This window comes from Rhinopithecus roxellana, chromosome 1 (genome assembly GCF_007565055.1).
Source record: "Rhinopithecus roxellana isolate Shanxi Qingling chromosome 1, ASM756505v1, whole genome shotgun sequence".
Taxonomy (NCBI): domain Eukaryota; kingdom Metazoa; phylum Chordata; class Mammalia; order Primates; family Cercopithecidae; genus Rhinopithecus; species Rhinopithecus roxellana.
In genome coordinates, this window is record NC_044549.1 from 124,011,149 (window position 1) to 124,027,881 (window position 16,733).

At 52.0% G+C, this 16,733-nt stretch overlaps 1 protein-coding gene across 2 annotated transcripts; it reads right to left on the reverse strand.

The window, feature by feature from the left end:
- Positions 1-3,596: 3,596 nt before the first annotated feature.
- PHLDA3 (pleckstrin homology like domain family A member 3) lies at positions 3,597-16,080 on the reverse strand. Of its 2 annotated transcripts, none has more exons than XM_030929996.1 (2): positions 15,023-16,080; positions 3,597-4,475 (listed from the first exon to the last, which is right to left on the reverse strand). In XM_030929996.1, exon 1 carries the CDS (start codon positions 15,466-15,468, stop codon positions 15,085-15,087), a length of 384 nt encoding a protein of 127 aa, XP_030785856.1. In that variant the 5' UTR covers positions 15,469-16,080; the 3' UTR covers positions 3,597-4,475; positions 15,023-15,084. The 2 variants fall into 2 exon arrangements, with proteins under 2 accessions (XP_030785856.1, XP_010377172.1); XM_010378870.2 differs by lacking the exon at positions 3,597-4,475 and adding an exon at positions 12,233-12,916.
- Positions 16,081-16,733: the final 653 nt, after the last annotated feature.

The following is a 16,733-nucleotide window of genomic DNA, read 5'->3' on the forward strand; positions in this document are numbered from 1 at the left end:
TTCCAACCTCAAAACATTCCAGGATGCCCTGAGGTAGGAAGGTAGGAAGTCCTATGCTAAGCAGGCCAGCTAGAGAAGGTACATTGCTCAAATGGGAAGCAGAAGAATCCAGTTCTTCTTCCACCAGCTCTCAGTCTTTTCATGACTCGTGTGAACTCCAAGACCGTAGGGCTGAGCCCTGAGCACCTTCCCTGTGATAGCATGACCCCCTCCCACAGCCCAGGGCATTCTGGTGCCTTCTAGTAGCCAGTAATCTCAGGGTGACCTGCTCCTATTTTTGAGAAGGCAAACTGCCAAATCTGGGGAAAGGTGGGGAGGTAAAGAGGGTTAGAGATTCTATAATCTCAATCACTCAGCAAACACTGAACTCTTACTGTGTGCCAGGCACAGGGTTGGGCACTAGAGATAAATGGTAAAGAGATGTGGTTCCTACCTAGAGAGGGATATAAACAAGTAAACCAAGGCTATACTAGTAAGAGTGTGTAAAGGGTAATGACAGATGTATGCAGCAGAGGGGCACTTGGCTCTGACTAGGGGTAAGAAAAGAACCCTACAAGGCTTCCTGAAGAAGATTCCATATTAGTTACTTATTGCTGTATAACAAATTATTACAAATTTAGTGGCTTAAAACAACACACACGTATGGTCTCACAGCTTCTATGGGTCAGAAATTCAGGCATGGCTTGACTAGGTCTTCTGTTTCAGGGTCCCTCACAAGGCTGCAGTCAAGGTGTCTGCCAGGATGGGGTCTCATCTGAAGGCTTGAGTGTGGAATGACCTGCTTCCAAGCTCACATGGTTGTTGGTAGATTCAGTTTCTTGTGGGCTTTAACCAGAGGCCACCCTGGTTACCCTCAGTTCATTGCCAAGTAGGCCTTTAAAACATGGCAGCTTGAGGCCAGGCATAGTGGCTCAAACCTGTAATTCCAGCACTTTGGGAGGCTGAGGTGGGCAGTTCACAGGGTCAGGAGTTTGAGACCAGCCTGGCCAACTTAGTGAAACCCCATCTCTACTAAAAATACAAAAAAAAAAAAAAATTAGCCAGGCATGTTGGCATGTGCTTGTAATCCCAGTTACTTAGAGGGCTAAGGCAGGAGAATCGCTTGAACCCAGGAGGTGGAGGTTGCAGTGAGCCAAGATCACGCCACTGTACTCCAGCTTGGGCAACAGAGTGAGACTCCATCTCAAAGAAGAAAAAAGAATCATGGCTTCATCAAAATGAGCAAATGAGAGAGTCAGGATGAGCAAGATGGAAACCACAATCTTACATAGCCTAACCACAGAGGTGGCATCCCATCCCATTCTATTGGTTAGAAGCAAGTCATGAGGCCAGTTCACTCTCAGAGGGAAGGGATTACACAAGGGGGTGAATTCTGGGAGGCAGAGATTATGGGCAGGGGCATCTTAGAGTCTGCCTGTCACCATGACTCCAAAACTGAGTCTCAAAGGAGCAGGAGGGACAAGCTAGGTAAACACAGGAACAGAGGCTTGAGGAGACCACAGAGTTCTATGGGAAAGACCAGAGCAGAGAGGGCTGCCACCACAGAGAGCAGCCCGAGGAAATCAACAACGCTCTATCTGCCTACAGCCCACGTTTACTTTTTGCTACATGCTTATTTGTGTTGCATTTTTGATCTTGTTCATGTATATAGTATTCCTGCAGGGAGGGAGGCTAATAGTTCCTATCGTACATGTATGAAAACTGACCCCCAGACCAGTAGGAGTGTGACCAGAAACCAACTGCCTATGGAGCTCTCTTCTCCAGTGAATATTTGGATATGAATGAGACCTGACAAAGAAAATTATCAGACAAGCAACAGTGTGAGGAAGACACAGGAAATGGAGGAATGAGGTTGCCCTTGTTGCAGATGGCACTCCCAGGACCCTGGCATGTGAGCCTAAGTGGATGTGTATAAGCTTGCAGGGCATGTGTGTGCATATGTGTGTGTGTATGTGTAACACCATTCAGCAGGTTTCATTCAATAAATCTCCATGAAGCACCTGTGCCCTAAACCCCAGGGACCAGGACAGCAGCCATGGTTTTTCTGTACCCTGAGTTCTTGATTAATATCACTGTCTGAGATCATTAAGCATCCTTCCCTTGGGCTGGCAACTTCAGAATCACTATGGGGACTTATTAAAAATACTGAAACCTAGGCCAGCTCCAGAGGTTCAGTTTTCGTGGGCTGCAGGTAGTGACACGGTTCTGTGCTTTTAACAGGTACCCAGGAGAGTCTGACCATCTGCAGGATTTGGAACCTACTGACCTCCTTCAACCTCTTTGCTTTATAAGTGAGGAAAGTGAGGCCCAGCAAGGTGGGAGTTGCCTGAGGTCACAGGGCTGAGTAATGGGCAACCTGAATGAGCGTGCAGGCTGCCGGCATTCCTGCTGAAAGCCACTTAGGTGTCCTCTCAGTGCATTCCCCCTGACTGCATACCTGCCTGATTTCTTCCCAGCTCCACTCATCTGAAGTGTGCCAGGAGCTCCCAGGAGCCCAGCCTACATCCACCTACAAACAGAAAACACTTGCCTTCACAGCCGGTAAGCCCCCAAGACAGTATACACACACAGGTGCATGCATGCACACTACTCACATGCAGAATTTCATGCTCATTTTCTCCATGAGTCTTCACTGAGCATTCACCCACTATATTCCAGCCACTGGCCTGAGAATCCAGCAGTGAGCACAATTAAAAAAAATACAGGACCCTGCCCTCCTGCACCTTCCAGTCTAGGGCAGGGAACCAGGGGTCTGCTTCAAGTCAGTTCCAGCAGCAGGTTCTGCCCAGGCCCATGAGCAGCTGAGTAGAAGAGCAAGGGCTTGGCTGCTAGGGTCAGGGTGGACCCCTCACCAGACTGTGCAGGCAGAAGACCTCTCAGCGTTGGGTCTGGGAGCTCAGAAGGCACTAGGAAAAGCTAAGTGGACCCAGGTCCTCCCACATCCTTCCAGGCACCCTGGATTTACTAGTACCTTCATTTTGAAAACTCTGTACAGCAGTGGGCACTGGCAGAGGATCCTGACTACAAGCAGGACTTGCAGGCTAAGCTCACAGGAACTGCCAGATACCCAGCAGAGGCCAGGAGACACAGCAGGGAGGAGATCCCTTCGGTAAATTCCCAACTGGCCAAGATGTCTGCATTCCACATCCTTTAGCAGAAAGCCCTAGATGGGAACATTTGTCTTTCTTTTTTTTTTTTTTTTTTTTTTTTTTTTTGAGACAGGGTCTTGCTCTGTCACCCAGACTGGAATGCAGTCGTACGATCTTGGCTCACTGCAACCTCCACCTCCCAGGTTCAAGCGATTCTTATACCTCAGCCTCCCGAGTAGCTAGGACTACAGTGCATGCTGGGCTAATTTTTGTATTTTTAGTAGAGACGGGGTTTTGCCATGTTGGCCCGGCTGATCTCAAACTCCTGACCTCGAGTGATCCTCCCGCCTCGGCCTCCCAAAATGCTGGGATTACAGGCATGAGCCACCACGCCAGGCCGGGAACATTTGTCTTTCTAACTCCAGACTGGGTAGTGAGATTAGGGACCCCAGCTTAACCATGGGGAAGACGCTTTACTTCCCAGAGCCTTAGAATGACCATCTTTAATCTATCAGGAAATACTCCCATCTCTTCCAACCTCACAGGGCTGTTGTGATAATGTGGTGAGGTCACAGCAGAGGGTTCTTTGAGTCAGAGCCCTGGAAAGAAACACAGCACTCATGAGGAAGCTTACAGGACTGAAAGGTGAAGGTGGGGGGAGGGGTCTTCCAGGAATCTTCCAGGGAGGAGCCTATGTTTCATCCCACTGGAAAAACAGACCCAGCAGGACACATGTGGGAGACCACCCAGACTGTGAGAAACATTCGTTGATTATGTGTGTTTTGGAAATGGGGTAAGCACAGAGTGACCTAAAGTCCCCTTTGCATAAATAGCAGACAATTCCAAACCGCAGCCCTGACCACCCCAGTCAAGTCTAGTTAATAGATGCTGTTGGCTTTTTAGAGTTATTTTCACAGCTCAGTTCCTCTATCTGCACTGTCTCAGTCAGCATGGAGGCCCCCTTTCGTCTCAACAGAGTCAGCCAAGGGTTTTCCAGGGCCAAACTTGTGTGTTCTCCTTGTTGCTTGGTTGGTGACATGCTCTGTGAATGCAGACAAGTTGTGCAACCTACTCTGTCTTCCCTGGCAGGGGAGCAGGGCCTTTGTGTGTGTGAAGGGCCATGAGCCATCGGAATGGAGTGCAATTAGTGGTGCTGGTGAGACTGACAGCGCAGCACAACCCGATGACAAGGGGATCTTGATGAGCCACACTTGCTCTGTTTATCCTCAGTTTCAACCAGGAAGTTCAAATGCCAGGGAGATGCCATGAGGTGGTGAGAAGAGCATTAGGATCCAGAGTCAGGGGGCGGGAATCCACTCTGAGCCACTGGCTGGCTGGGGAATCTCAGGCAACTGCTTCAACATCTCTGAGTTTCAGCTTCATCATCTGTAAAATAAGGACACTTGTGTGGAAGGAATATCAATCAAGCACAGTCTGAAATTTAGACCATTATGCATGAAGGCTAGAATTGGGATTAAGTAAAAGCACTCAGTAAGTGTTACTAAATTGTTAATTATGTACAGTTTTCTAAATAGGGATTAGGCAAAGCATGGTTGCTGGGAGGATGATTATAACTACTGTAATAACAAACATTTATTGTGCACTATCTATCTGTGTACTTTATCTGCTTTACAGGCGTTCTCTCAATTAATTCTCACAATGATCCTAGGAAGTGGGGTTATCATCATTCCCATTTTAACGGCATGCCAAATAACTTGCCCAAGTCATGTGGTTAGTATGAGACACCGCGGGGATTCACGCTCAGGTCTGTGATTAGAGCTTAAGTTTTTAACTGCTACTGGCAGGCCTCCTCGTACTTCAGTGTCTCTCCCACAGTGAGCACTTCCTAACTAGTTGCTTTCATTGCCTCCCTCCTCCTCTTTCCATTACAGCCTCTGGTCATCAAGTTTTCATTAGCTCTACTCCCAACTCACTTCTTGCCTCCCAGGGTCTCCCTTCTCCATCACCGCCACCAAGGATCACCTCTGCTCACCCTACAGGGAGACCCAGCCATTCCACCTAAATAATTACCCTGAAGATGGCTGGGTGCAATGGCTCACACGTGTAATCTCAGCACTTTGGGAGGCCGAGGTTGGCAGATCACAAGGTCAGCATTTCAAGACCAATCTGGCCAACATGGTGAAACACCATCTCTACTAAAAATACAAAAATTAACTGGACATGGTGGTGGGTGCCTGTAATCCCAGCTACTTGGGAAGCTGAGGCAGGAGAATCACTTGAACCTGGGAGGTGGAGGTTGCAGTGAGCCAAGATCATGCCACTGCATTCCAGCCTGGGTGCCAGAGCAAGACGTCATGGCAAAAAAAAAAAAAAAAAAAAAAAAAAAAATTACCCCAAAGAAGCAACAACCGGAGACAAAAATTAAGATTTAAATATGCAAATGGTCATTGAAGCCTCATACGTAAGACAGAAAGAATGAAAAAGAACATGAATGTCCAACAATAAAGGATTGATTTGCTATATAAATAATAGTGAAGAGAACAGAACAACATACAGGCATTGAGAGACATGTAATGGTATGGCCTTATAACCACAATATATTAACACATTTAAAACCAGAATATGGGGGCCGGGTTCGATGGCTCACTCCTGTAATCCCAGCACTTTGGGAGGCCGAGGCGGGCAGATCACAAGGTCAGGAGTTCGAGACCAGCCTGGCCAACATGGTGAAACCCTGTCTCTACTAAAAATACAAAAATTAGCCGGGCATGTGGTGGCGCGTGCCTGTAATCCCAGCTACTCAGGAGGCTGAAGCAGGAAAATCGCTTGAACCCGGGAGGTGGAGGTTGCAGTGAGCCAAGATCATGTCACTGTACTCCAGCCTGGGACAGAGCGAGACTCAGTCTCAAAAAAAAAAAAAAAAAAAGCAGAATATAATATAATACAGTACACAGAGTATGACCCCATGTATGAAAACAATAACATATTATATGTTTGCATCAAAATAGATGTAGAAGAAAATACACCAAAATGCTAACACTGTCTCTGAGAGATAGAAACATAAAGGTGATTGTTTTCTGTGTTTTTACATTTTTCTTCAATTAATATCTTTTTGTAATAAAAATAAGGAGTACATGCGTGTCTGTGTGTCTGTGTGTCTGTGTGTGCGTCTGTGTCTGTGTGTCTGTGTGTGCGTCTGTGTGTGTGTGTGTCTCTGTGTGTGTGTGTATGACAGAACTCTGTGACAGGCTCCGCATTGCTATGGAAACAAGCCCAGACCCCCAGCCCACTTCTTCTGTGTGTGACTGTTGCACCTCAGGTTCTGTGCACACCATTTGTGTCTCCTGTCCCCCCTCACCTTTTCTGATCCTGGCACCTTTGCACAGGTGATTTCTTCCACCTGGAACACTGTCCCTCCTCTCTCTGATGGTCAGAATTGTATCCTCCCTTCAAAGGGCCAGCTCAAATGTTCCCTGCACCTCCATCCTACCTCCTATAGTTCTGCCTGCACCTTACTGTCCTCCTCCTTTTGCATGCTGCCCTCTCTGTCTCAGTTACCTTGGGAGCTCTTTAAAGCCAAGGTCTAGGTGGGACGGGCTTATGCCCCTGTGCAGCAAATACTCACTCATGCTTAACAAAGCACTGAAGTTGGGCTGAGTTAAAGTGAGTTGCAATTGGCTTCCAGTAGGGCCCCCAGAGCTGATTGGAGAGCCCCTGAGAGACCCCTGGCTATCTTTCTTCTTTGCAGCTGGGGGCCTAGGTCTCTCCCCTGAGATGGCAGGAAATGCTGATGACCTCTGAGTCATTAATGAGTGATGCCCCGGGGCTGTAGTGCTGTTGCCCACAGGCTTGTACTCTGCATGGTCCCACTCAATGGGGCTGAGTGCTGTGGGCAGAGCTGACTGGTGAGATCATGAGGATGGGTTGTGCAAGGCCTCCTGTCCCTGGGGCAGTGGGTACGGTGGCCAACTATCACAGTTTGCCTAGGACTGAGATGCTCCTCAGAATGCAGAACTTTCAGTGTTACAACTGGAGAATTCCAGGCCAACCAGGATGGTTGATCAGCCAGCAAGCAAGGCATGAGAGCTGCCTCTAGGTCTCTGAGGCCAGGATTGGTGCCACACGGGATCACAGCTTCTGATCCCTTAAGTGTTTGACCCTACAGGTAAAGGTGACCCCGTGCCCAGGTCCTTAGACGAAGAGCATCTCAGGCCAATACAGCAACAAGGTTCTGAACCTGGAGCACCATTTATTCCCCCAGAGTCCTCACTGCTCCTTCCTAACAGAAAGGAGTCCATCTGCTCTTCTAGGCTATTTTCACCCCAGGCCTAGCTCCCGTGAGCATGCACAGAGCCTCCCAGCCCATGGGACACCTCTCTGGGTCCTCTCCTGCAGTTAGTCTCCACCCTTTCAGGGCTTGGCTCCAGTCATCCTCTCCATGAAGCCTCCCTTACCCCTAGCCCACAGACCATTCCCTTCTCTGCCCTCTCAGGGTTTGATCCTTGCCAACTCTCTCTCCTCTGATCTCCTTTCTCCCAGCAAAATACTGGGTTCATTCACTTACTCATTTACTCACAAACAGTAAGAATCTATTTGGTGTTGGGTTAAGAGCCCTTACCTAGAGTCCCACTGTGACCACATTGACTCCTGGCTCCACCACTTAGCTGCTGTGCGACTCTGAACCAGCCACTTATCTGGGCCTCAGTTTCTTAATGTAAAATATGGGAGTTGTGATAATCACACCTACCTCACAGGGTTGTTGAAACGTTACATGATTTAAGAATTGTACAGGCAGGGCATGGTGGCTCGCATCTGTAATCCCAACACTTTGGAAGGCTGAGGCAGGTAAATCACTTGAGCTCAGGAGTTCAACATGGTGAAACTCCACCTCTACAGAAAATACAAAACCAGCTAAGCATGGTGGTGCACGCCTGTGGTCTCAGCTATTCAGGAGGCTGAGGTGGGAGGATCACTTGAGCCCAGAAGCAGGTCAAGGTTGCAGTGAGCTGAGATCATGCCACTGCAGTCCAGCCTGGGTGACAGAATGAGACACTGTCTCAAAAAAAAAAAAAAAAAATTTACAGTTCTTGGGTCAACACCATATACCACTTGTCATTTTTATTATTAGAATCTACCATTTGCCAGATACTCTGAGGCACTAGGAATATACAAATAACAAGTGCAGAAACCGATCAGTCTAGTTGGACAGGCAGATGCATAAACCAGCAATCACAAGGCAGTGTGACTAATGGAGGAGGTATGGCAGCACAGAGAGAAGCAAGCAGTTACTCAGCCTGCCCTAAAGGCAGGGCAGTCAGAGAAGCTTCTCAGAGGTGGTGACATGAGAGAGAGCTGAGCCAGTGATACAGAAGTGTGTAGCAAGAGTGGGGGTACACTGGTCTGGCAGTGTGAGGCAGCTTTCCCTGGTCCTGGAATGGGGGTGGATTGCATGCTGGGGCTGGGCATGGAGCATGTAGAGACAAACACTGGAGAGATAGCCCTGGTAGTGGAGAGTAGACCCTTTCAAGGAGTGGGCCTCCTCCCATTGCAGTGGGGAAAGCGCTGGCAGTTTTAGCAGAAGAATGAATTGAATTCTGGACAGATCATTTCGGTGAACCATGGTGGACCCCCTCGGGAGACTGAGGGAGGTGAAACCAGGGCTCTCTGTGCAGCCTTACAGTATATTCCTGCACAGCCAGTCTTGCCAGGGTCCTTGGGTCCTGGCCCTGGTGGGACAGCTGCCCACAGTACCTATACATCCCCAACAGACTTCAGGATTACATACAGTAATGCCCTGTCCATCTGCCCCTACTCCTTCCTGCTGCGATTGCAGCTCATGAACTCTCACTCTGGCTCTCCCCACTGGTCTCCATTCTCACCCTTGCAACAAGCTCACTCTTGCTAAAGCCTTAGCTCCCAATCACAGCTCACCCTGACCAGAGCAAGCCCATCCCTTCTCCCTCGGTCTCCCCGCCCCACCTCATCGGACTCCCAGCTGCCTGGCTGAGACTTGCCCTGTCTCATGTTCCCATGGATGACTCATGTTTTGGGCAGGGGTGAGGCCACGCTGGGGCTGCCGAAGCACAGGGAGACTTGGTGGCAACAGCCCTTCCCTGGTCTCACAGGCCCAACTGAGCAAAGGTTTTCCATCTCATGCATGTCTACTGGCACTATCAGAGCCTGTTTGTGCCCCCAAAGAGGTCCTGACCCTACTCCGAGGTCTAGCCAAGCCTTCCCGGGGTAAAGGCCTTTGCTCCTTCTTGGAAATTCAAAGTCATGAAAAGCAGAGCAGTGAGAACACTGGTGAACCCAGGAAGCAGGAGGGCCCCTCCTCCATCAGGGAGGTAAAGACTCCCCAAAAAGGTCATGGATCTTTTTTAAAACCTGGTCTTGGCCGGGTGCGGTGGCTCACGCCTGTAATCTCAGCACTTTCGGAGGACAAGGCAGGCAGATCACAAGGTCAGGAGTTCGAGACCAGCCTGGCCAACATAGTGAAAACCCGTCTCTACTAAAAATGCAAAAAATTAGCCAGGCCTGGTGGTGGGTGCCTGTAATCCCAGCTACTCAGGAGGCTGAGGCAGGAGAATCGCTTGAACCTGGGAGGCAAAGGTTGCAGTGAGCCGAGATCGCGCCATTGCACTCCAGCCTGGGCAACAGGGCAAGACTCCATCTCAAAAAACAAAACAAAACAAAACAACAAAGAAAAAACCAACAACAAAAAAACCTGGTCTTGCACCCCAGACCTCTGTGCTGTGAGTGCTCTTACAATCCTCAGACAGTTCCCAGACTCTTACAAATGATAGTAAATGATCACCCATCGTAACCACCAGCACCCACACTGCTGCATACAAGGAGCCTACTGCGTTCTAGGGTCTGTGTCAGGGGCTCTAACAGCAGCAGACTCTTCAAGGGGCTGGGACTCTCCTAGCAAGAAACAGAAACTGGGTTTGGTCAAGGACTAAACCAATAGGGCTTTAATTTAAACCAATAGGGCTTTAATTTAAACCAATAGGGCTGGTGTTCCAAAAAAGCAGAGTGCCAGAAACTAGAGCCTGTTTCCCCCTCCACCTGCCCTCTGCCCTTGATGTCTCATACTATGCCCTCCACTGCCCTTTGCAGCCAAGCTCTGAGAACGACCCCTAGTGCTGGACAAAGAAAGTACTGCCCAGTGCTCCCCTGTCCCCTGGTGGCCAGTTCTATTGGCACCAGTTAGCATTGACTAATGTTACCAGAACCTGGGCTCCTTGAGGCGAGGACTGGATCTTGTCTTTCTCCTCTGCATCCCCAGAGTCGAGCACAGTGCCTAGCCTGTAAAAGCATTTAGTTTGCTGGATGTCTTGCCTCTCACTCCCATCTGTTCACTACCACTCCCCTATTTTTTTTTTTTGTTTGTTTGTTTTTGTTTTTGAGACAGAGTCTCGCTGCTGTCACGCAGGCGGGAATGCAGTGGTGCTATCTCCACTCACTGCAACCTCCACCTCCTGGTTTCAAGAGATTCTCCTTCCTCAGCCTTCCGAGTAGCTGGGATTACAGTCATGCACCACCACACCCAGTTAATTTTTGTATTTTTAGTAGAGACAGGGTTTCGCCTTGTTGGCCAGGCTGGTCTCAAACTCCTGACCTCAGGTGATCCACCTGCCTTGGCCTCCCAAAGTGCTAGGATTACATGTGTAAGCCACCGCGCCCAGCCCACTCCCCTATTCCTGACTGCCTGGATACATCTTTTCCTTATGCCTGAACCCCCACCATCAGTTACCCTTGGGTTTGAAGAGCAAAGATTCTATTTTAGAGGCTGCTGTTATATAGGATGAAGTAGGTAACCCCTTCCATTAACAAAGCTTGAATCAAGGGAGGGGTGGCAACCCTCTTCTCTCTAGCCATGCCCACCTCCCAGATAATGCCGCCATTCTCCCTACCTTTCTCCCAAAGCCCATGGCAGCTATCACCAATTAATCACAGCATTCTAGTTGAGCCCTGATCTTTCTCAGCACTGATCAGGGTTGCATGAATAGATGCTTATTTGCCATGGTGGGATTAAGCCACCCAGGGGCAATTGTACAATTGGATACAATGAGTTATGTATTCATAAAAGTTCTGTTGTAATTAACACATTCTCATTCAACTGTGTGATGTAGTTCACACATCAGATGAGCAAGATGAACCTCTTGTGGACTCTGAGGGACTGGGGCACAGGACAGGGTTTTGATTGGAAGGTGACAGAAATCTGAAGGGGAGCAAAACAGGTTAGAAGCACAACAGGTTGGAAGCACAAAACAATTAAAGAGACTTCAAGTTGCTGAAGGGAGCCACTCAGCCTCCTTGCTCCCTCCAGAGAGACTCTGAAGTAGGCCACTACTTTGCAACAGGGAAGGTCAGACATGGGGAAATAATGGAGGAAAGGAAAGTAGAATCACCTACTGGCCACAGCTTGGAAAGGTCCAGGGTTACCAATCAATAGTTTCTGTATAACTATGGGCAGCTATTTTCTGTACCTCAGTTTTCTCCAGTTTTTTGTTTTAAGACTGTGTCTCACTGCTTTGTCACCTAGGATGGAGGGCAGTGGTGTGATCTCGGCTCACTGTAACCTCTGCCTCCCAGGTTCAAGCAATTCTCCTGCCTCAGCCTCCCCAGTAGCTGGGGCTATAGGTGTGTACCACCACACCCGGCTAACATTTGTGTTTTTAGTAGAGACAGAGTTTCACCAAGTTGGCCAGGCTGGTCTCAAATTCCTGACCTCAGGTGATCCACCCACCTCGGCCTCCCAAAGTCCTGGGATTACAGTTGTGAGCCACCGTGCCAGGCCTTCATCCTGTTGAAATTATTCCTTTTAACCCTCCAGGAGGGAAAACTTACTGTGTAAATGTATACAGCCTGAGAGTATAAATGACAGGGAGACAAGCTCTACCCAGAAAGCTGAGGCGTTCCCAGGGTAGCAGGGGCAGGGTAGCCTCCTGTAGAAGAGGCATCTATAGGGACTGAACTGACCAGCTTGACATCCCTTGGTCCAGAATCTATAGGCCCTCCTTTCTAGGACCAGAGAGGCCCTGCCTACTGGGGTTGTAGTGTCTCTGCCTATCCAGGCTGGAGATTTCAGAATGGGTTGCAAATTGGGAGAATACGGATAAAGAGAGATGCTCCAAGCCCTGGGACTTTGTGGGCAAAGAATTTCACTCGGCAAACTGTGTGGTTACTGCCCTTTGCAGGGCATCTTCATTTGGGGAAAGACATGAAATGGTAATGGCCAAACCCCCCTCACCCCCACCACCTCCAGGCCGAACACCGCAGTGGGGGGAAGATGCGTAGAGGTGGGGGAAGAAGTGTGCAAAGAAAGGGCCTGGATGGGTGGGGGTCCCAAAAGGACCTAAGCAGCAGGAGACCCCCAGGAGTGGGCTTTAGGCCCAGCAGCTCCTCCTTCTCAAGGTGAGTCCAGAGGCCATTCTGGAGTGGGCCTGGGTGCCAGGCCCTGGGTACTCCTTTGGGTACCAGGCTGGCCTCCTGATTCCTGAGGCGTTGACTCGGTACCCCATAGGGGACTGCCCTCCTCCAGGCCTGGCACAAAGCCAGGGGGCTAAGAGCAGTCTGCAGGACAGAGGGCAGAACCACAGCAGGGAGGGGGCTCCCATGCCAGCTCCCACTCATGCCATATGAGGCCAGGCCTGTGGCTCGAAGCCCCTGAGCTGGGCATGTCCTGAGAGTCTGGGACCGTCCAGGGGCTGAATCTTCATCCTCAGCCCTGCGAAGCCTTCTGCTCTCCTCCCAGGGTCTGTCCATTCCTTCAGCTCCAGTGCCTCCTCCACACGCCCATGCCTTCCACCTCGCCACATGGAACATAGCCGTGCCCCCACAAACCAGAGGGAACAACGAAGCTGGCAAGAAAGAACAGCAGTTAGAGCAGGGGCAACACTGGGGAAAGGAGTATCTATTATGAGCTGGGCATTTTACACCAGCACTTTCCAGCCTTTTCCATAAACATGGAAAATATTTTTTGCATACATACTGTGGTCAAGGGAATCTGCTTCCTCCCAGGCCCCCAAGACCAGAGGATCGACGTGGATCAATCCTCACCACAGGGGGTCTGCCTTACACCCCACTTCTCAACTAAACTCTCACTACAATGTGGGAGGGCGTTAACAGGACCATCAAAGTGGGGTATGGCACTAGATGGGGCCCCAGGCTCACTAGGACTCTCTATTGTTGAAGATGCGTGCAGGTGGGTAAGGTCACCTAGGAGGTGGTAGTGGGGAGGGGGGATCTAGGTTTCCACTGGAAAAATCAAGGATAGAAGGAAGGCTAAATCCTTTCTCACCGCTACTCCTACTTCTCACAAGAAGGGAGTGGCATCTGGGGAAGAGGGCACAGGGCTGAGAGCCAGGGCTTCCAGATTCTATTCCTGGCCCCTCCCCTGGGCCTTCCTGACCACAAATCCGCCCCCCACTCCCTGCCCTACTGCTCATAGAGGATTAAGACATCACAAACAACTCATGATCCCATCCTATACCCACCGACCCTGCCCCAGTGCCCCATGCCCTCCTCCAGCCTCTCCCCTGGCACAGCCAGGCCTGACTGGCACTCAGGAGCAGGTAGACAGCTAGGCCCCCACCCCTTGGCATCAGTGGCCTAGACTCTGGTGCAGTTGCCCATCCTCCAGTTCCCTTGCTCTCCCAACAGCGAGCCCTAGGGCTCAAAACCCACTGTCAAGAATGGGGACCAAGTGCGGCGGCTCACGCCTATAATCCTAATACTTTTGGGAGGCCAAGGTGGGCAGATCGCTTGAGCTCAGGAGTTTGAAACCAGCATGGGCAATGTGGGGAAAAACCAAATCTACAAAAAAAAAAAAAAAAAAAAAAAAAGCCAGGCATGGTGGCGTGTGCCTGTAGTCCCAGCTACCTGGAGGGTGAGGTGGGAGGATCGCTTGAGCCCAGTAGGTTGAAGCTGTTGAGGCTGCAGTGAGCCATGACTATGCTACTGCACCAGCCTGGGCAACAGGTAGAGACCCTGTCTCAAAAATATATATATAGGCCGGGTACAGTGGCTCATACCTGTAATCCCAGTACTTGGGGAGGCCAAGGCAGGCGGATCACCTGAGGTCAGGAGTTCAAGACCAGCCTGGCCAACATGGCGAAACCCCGTCTCTATTAAAAATACAAAAATTAGCAGGGTGTGGTGGTGGGCACCTGTAATCCCAGCTACTCTGGAGGCTGAAGCAGGAGATTTGCTTGAGCCCAGGAGGCGGAGGTTGCAGTGAGCCAAGATCACACCACTGTACTCCAGCCTGGGTGACACAGCGAGACTCTGTCTCAAGAACCAACAACAACAACAAACACATACACACGTACAGGAGGAGCTGGATCCCTCAGGCCCAGTCCAGCCAAGCCAGCCCACTAAGGCCCTACCTCGGGGGCCGGACTCCTTGGCTCTATTCCTAAGGCTTGATGGTGCCTTCGCTAACTGAGAGATACTGTCTTTCTACATCAATTCAGTGCTCAAACTTTATGACAAGCATTCAACCTAGAGGGAAAGAGGGTCTGTCTCCACGATCTGTGTCCCCACCCTCAGTTGTCCCCAGCTGCCAGAAAGCCGAAGTCCAGGAGCCCTGCTCTACGTGGAAAGCACAGGCCCACAGCCTGGGGCAACCTGCAGGCCAGACTCTCTCTACTTCCTTCCACCTGAGTCAGGGCTGAACCAACTTGTAGGAAGGCTCATCCCACCCAGGGGTCCCCCTCCCAGGGCTTCCATCTTCCTCTCAGACACCTGGGTCACATTCAGGACCAGCCGACCTGGCACCTCAGGGTAAAGTCCGGATCTGCTGGGTTGGCCACTGGCCCAGGCCTCCCATGCCCTCAGTTGGCCCCAGGAACCCTCCCCTAAGACTGTCCGGCTGTGAAGTAGAATGCTAGTCCTCATTCTCTCTGTAGGGGAAAGAGGAGAAGGAAGGGAAGAAGAGAAGAGGGTCCAGTCCCCGGGGGGCTTACCTGCCTTGACCTCAGCACCGAGGTGGTGGGTAGCATGAAGGTAAGATGGTGCGCCCGGTGGTTTAGGACACGAGGGTCCCGGTCCCGAGGCTCTGCCGGGCCCGCACTGTCTGGATGGCCTGCTGGTTCTTGAACTTGACCAGGCCTAGGGTGATCTGGGCGTTCCAGCCGGGATCTTCCAGAGGGCAGCGGAAGTCGATCTCGCCACCGCCTTCGGTCACCAGCGTGAAGTAGATGTGGCGCCCTGTGCTCTCCACGCACTCCACGGCCTTGATGCGGGCGAAGCTGAGCTCCTTGGGCCGGCCGCCCGTGCCCTTGGCTTCGAAGAGCTGCAGCCCGCGCTCGGTGAGCACGCAGCGCTTCCGCTTCCACAGCTGCAGCAGCCCGCCGCTGCGCTTCTCCAGCACGCCCTCCTTGAGCACGGTGGCCGTCGCCGCCGCCGTCATGGGGGCCCCGAGGTTCGCGGAAAGCTCCAGGCTGCGGCGGGCGCGGCGCCACTCTCGGCCCGGCAGCGCAGGATTCTGGCGCCCCGGGCTGGCTGGCCGTGCGCGCTGCCCACCTGCGTCCTGACTGCCCGGCGCGCCCGCACTGCGGCCCTCAGCACCTGGCTGCCGGTGAGGTGGCGTGGGTGCCCCCAGCGCGCTCCGCGCCCACCGCCCCGCTTCAGCCGGCACCGCCTCCTCTGCTCTACCGGAGCTGGCCCAGGCCGGCCCGCCTCTACCGGGTGCCTCCGCGCCTCCCTAGCCCGTAAGCCACGCCGCCCGCCCGTTCTCTTGCTCCCCTGGGCTCTGTCTGCGCGCTGGGCGGCAGCTCGCGGGATGTGCCCTTACATGTTCCGCTGTTCGCCTCCTGCGCCGCCCGCCCGCCGCGCATTCCTGCCTCGGCCGGCCCTCCCCTCCGCGCAGTGCACCAGCTCTGGCAGAGCCCAGGGGGCGGGGCCGCAGCGGGGGCTCAGTCGCTCACTGGAGGCGCAGGACGAGGGGCGGGGAGGGCTGGGACTGAGAGGGGGCTGCTTACTCAACAGCCCAAGCCTTCTGGCTGCCGTCTGCCGCTTCTCGGAACCGCAGCTCCCCCAAGCCTTGAATGAAGGGGGAGATGGCGGGGAAGGGCGGGGGGAAGGCGCATCTCCTAGATTGGAGAGAGTGCTGCTAGCAAGGGGGTGGGCTTGGCGAACGCGCAGTGGCACCAGTTGCATGTTAGGCGTCAGACAGCTGCTGGCTACTTGGCAGGCCATGAGGCCCCCAGCCTCTGCATCAAGCCTATGTTGGGTTCCTCCTCCATCGGCCGATTTCTTTGTGCAGTACCCAAGAGAGGCTGTCGATCGCTGCCTCTGCTTGGACAGTTCACCTGCTCCTACTCCTACCCGCACGCACTGCGCGGGGAGGCCTGTAGAAAGTAGCCAGTGCCAACAAAGGAGAGCTCAGGCTTGAGGTCATTCATGCCCTCCTTGTAGTGGGGGAGGAGGGACCCCCTCCGTGACCTGGGCATGCCACTGTCTGCGGTCCTCTCCACCGCACACACTTCCAGGGGCCGACGCTAGACCGATGGCACAGCCAGTCCCATGTGTAAGCGCAGCTCCAACCTTGCTGCTTCCTTCCGCTCCGCAGATTCTATCCTCCCTCAACCTCCCCCTAGAATGGACTTCTCCTGGATACAGAACTGGAGGGGAACGCGGAGGGAGAGGTCTCTTTCTGTTCTGGCTAGAATATTG

Coding starts and splice junctions, on each gene's coding strand:
- PHLDA3 (XM_030929996.1), bottom strand. CDS start 15,468: ATGACGGCGGCGGCGACGGCCACCGTGCTCAAGGAGGGCGTGCTGGAG.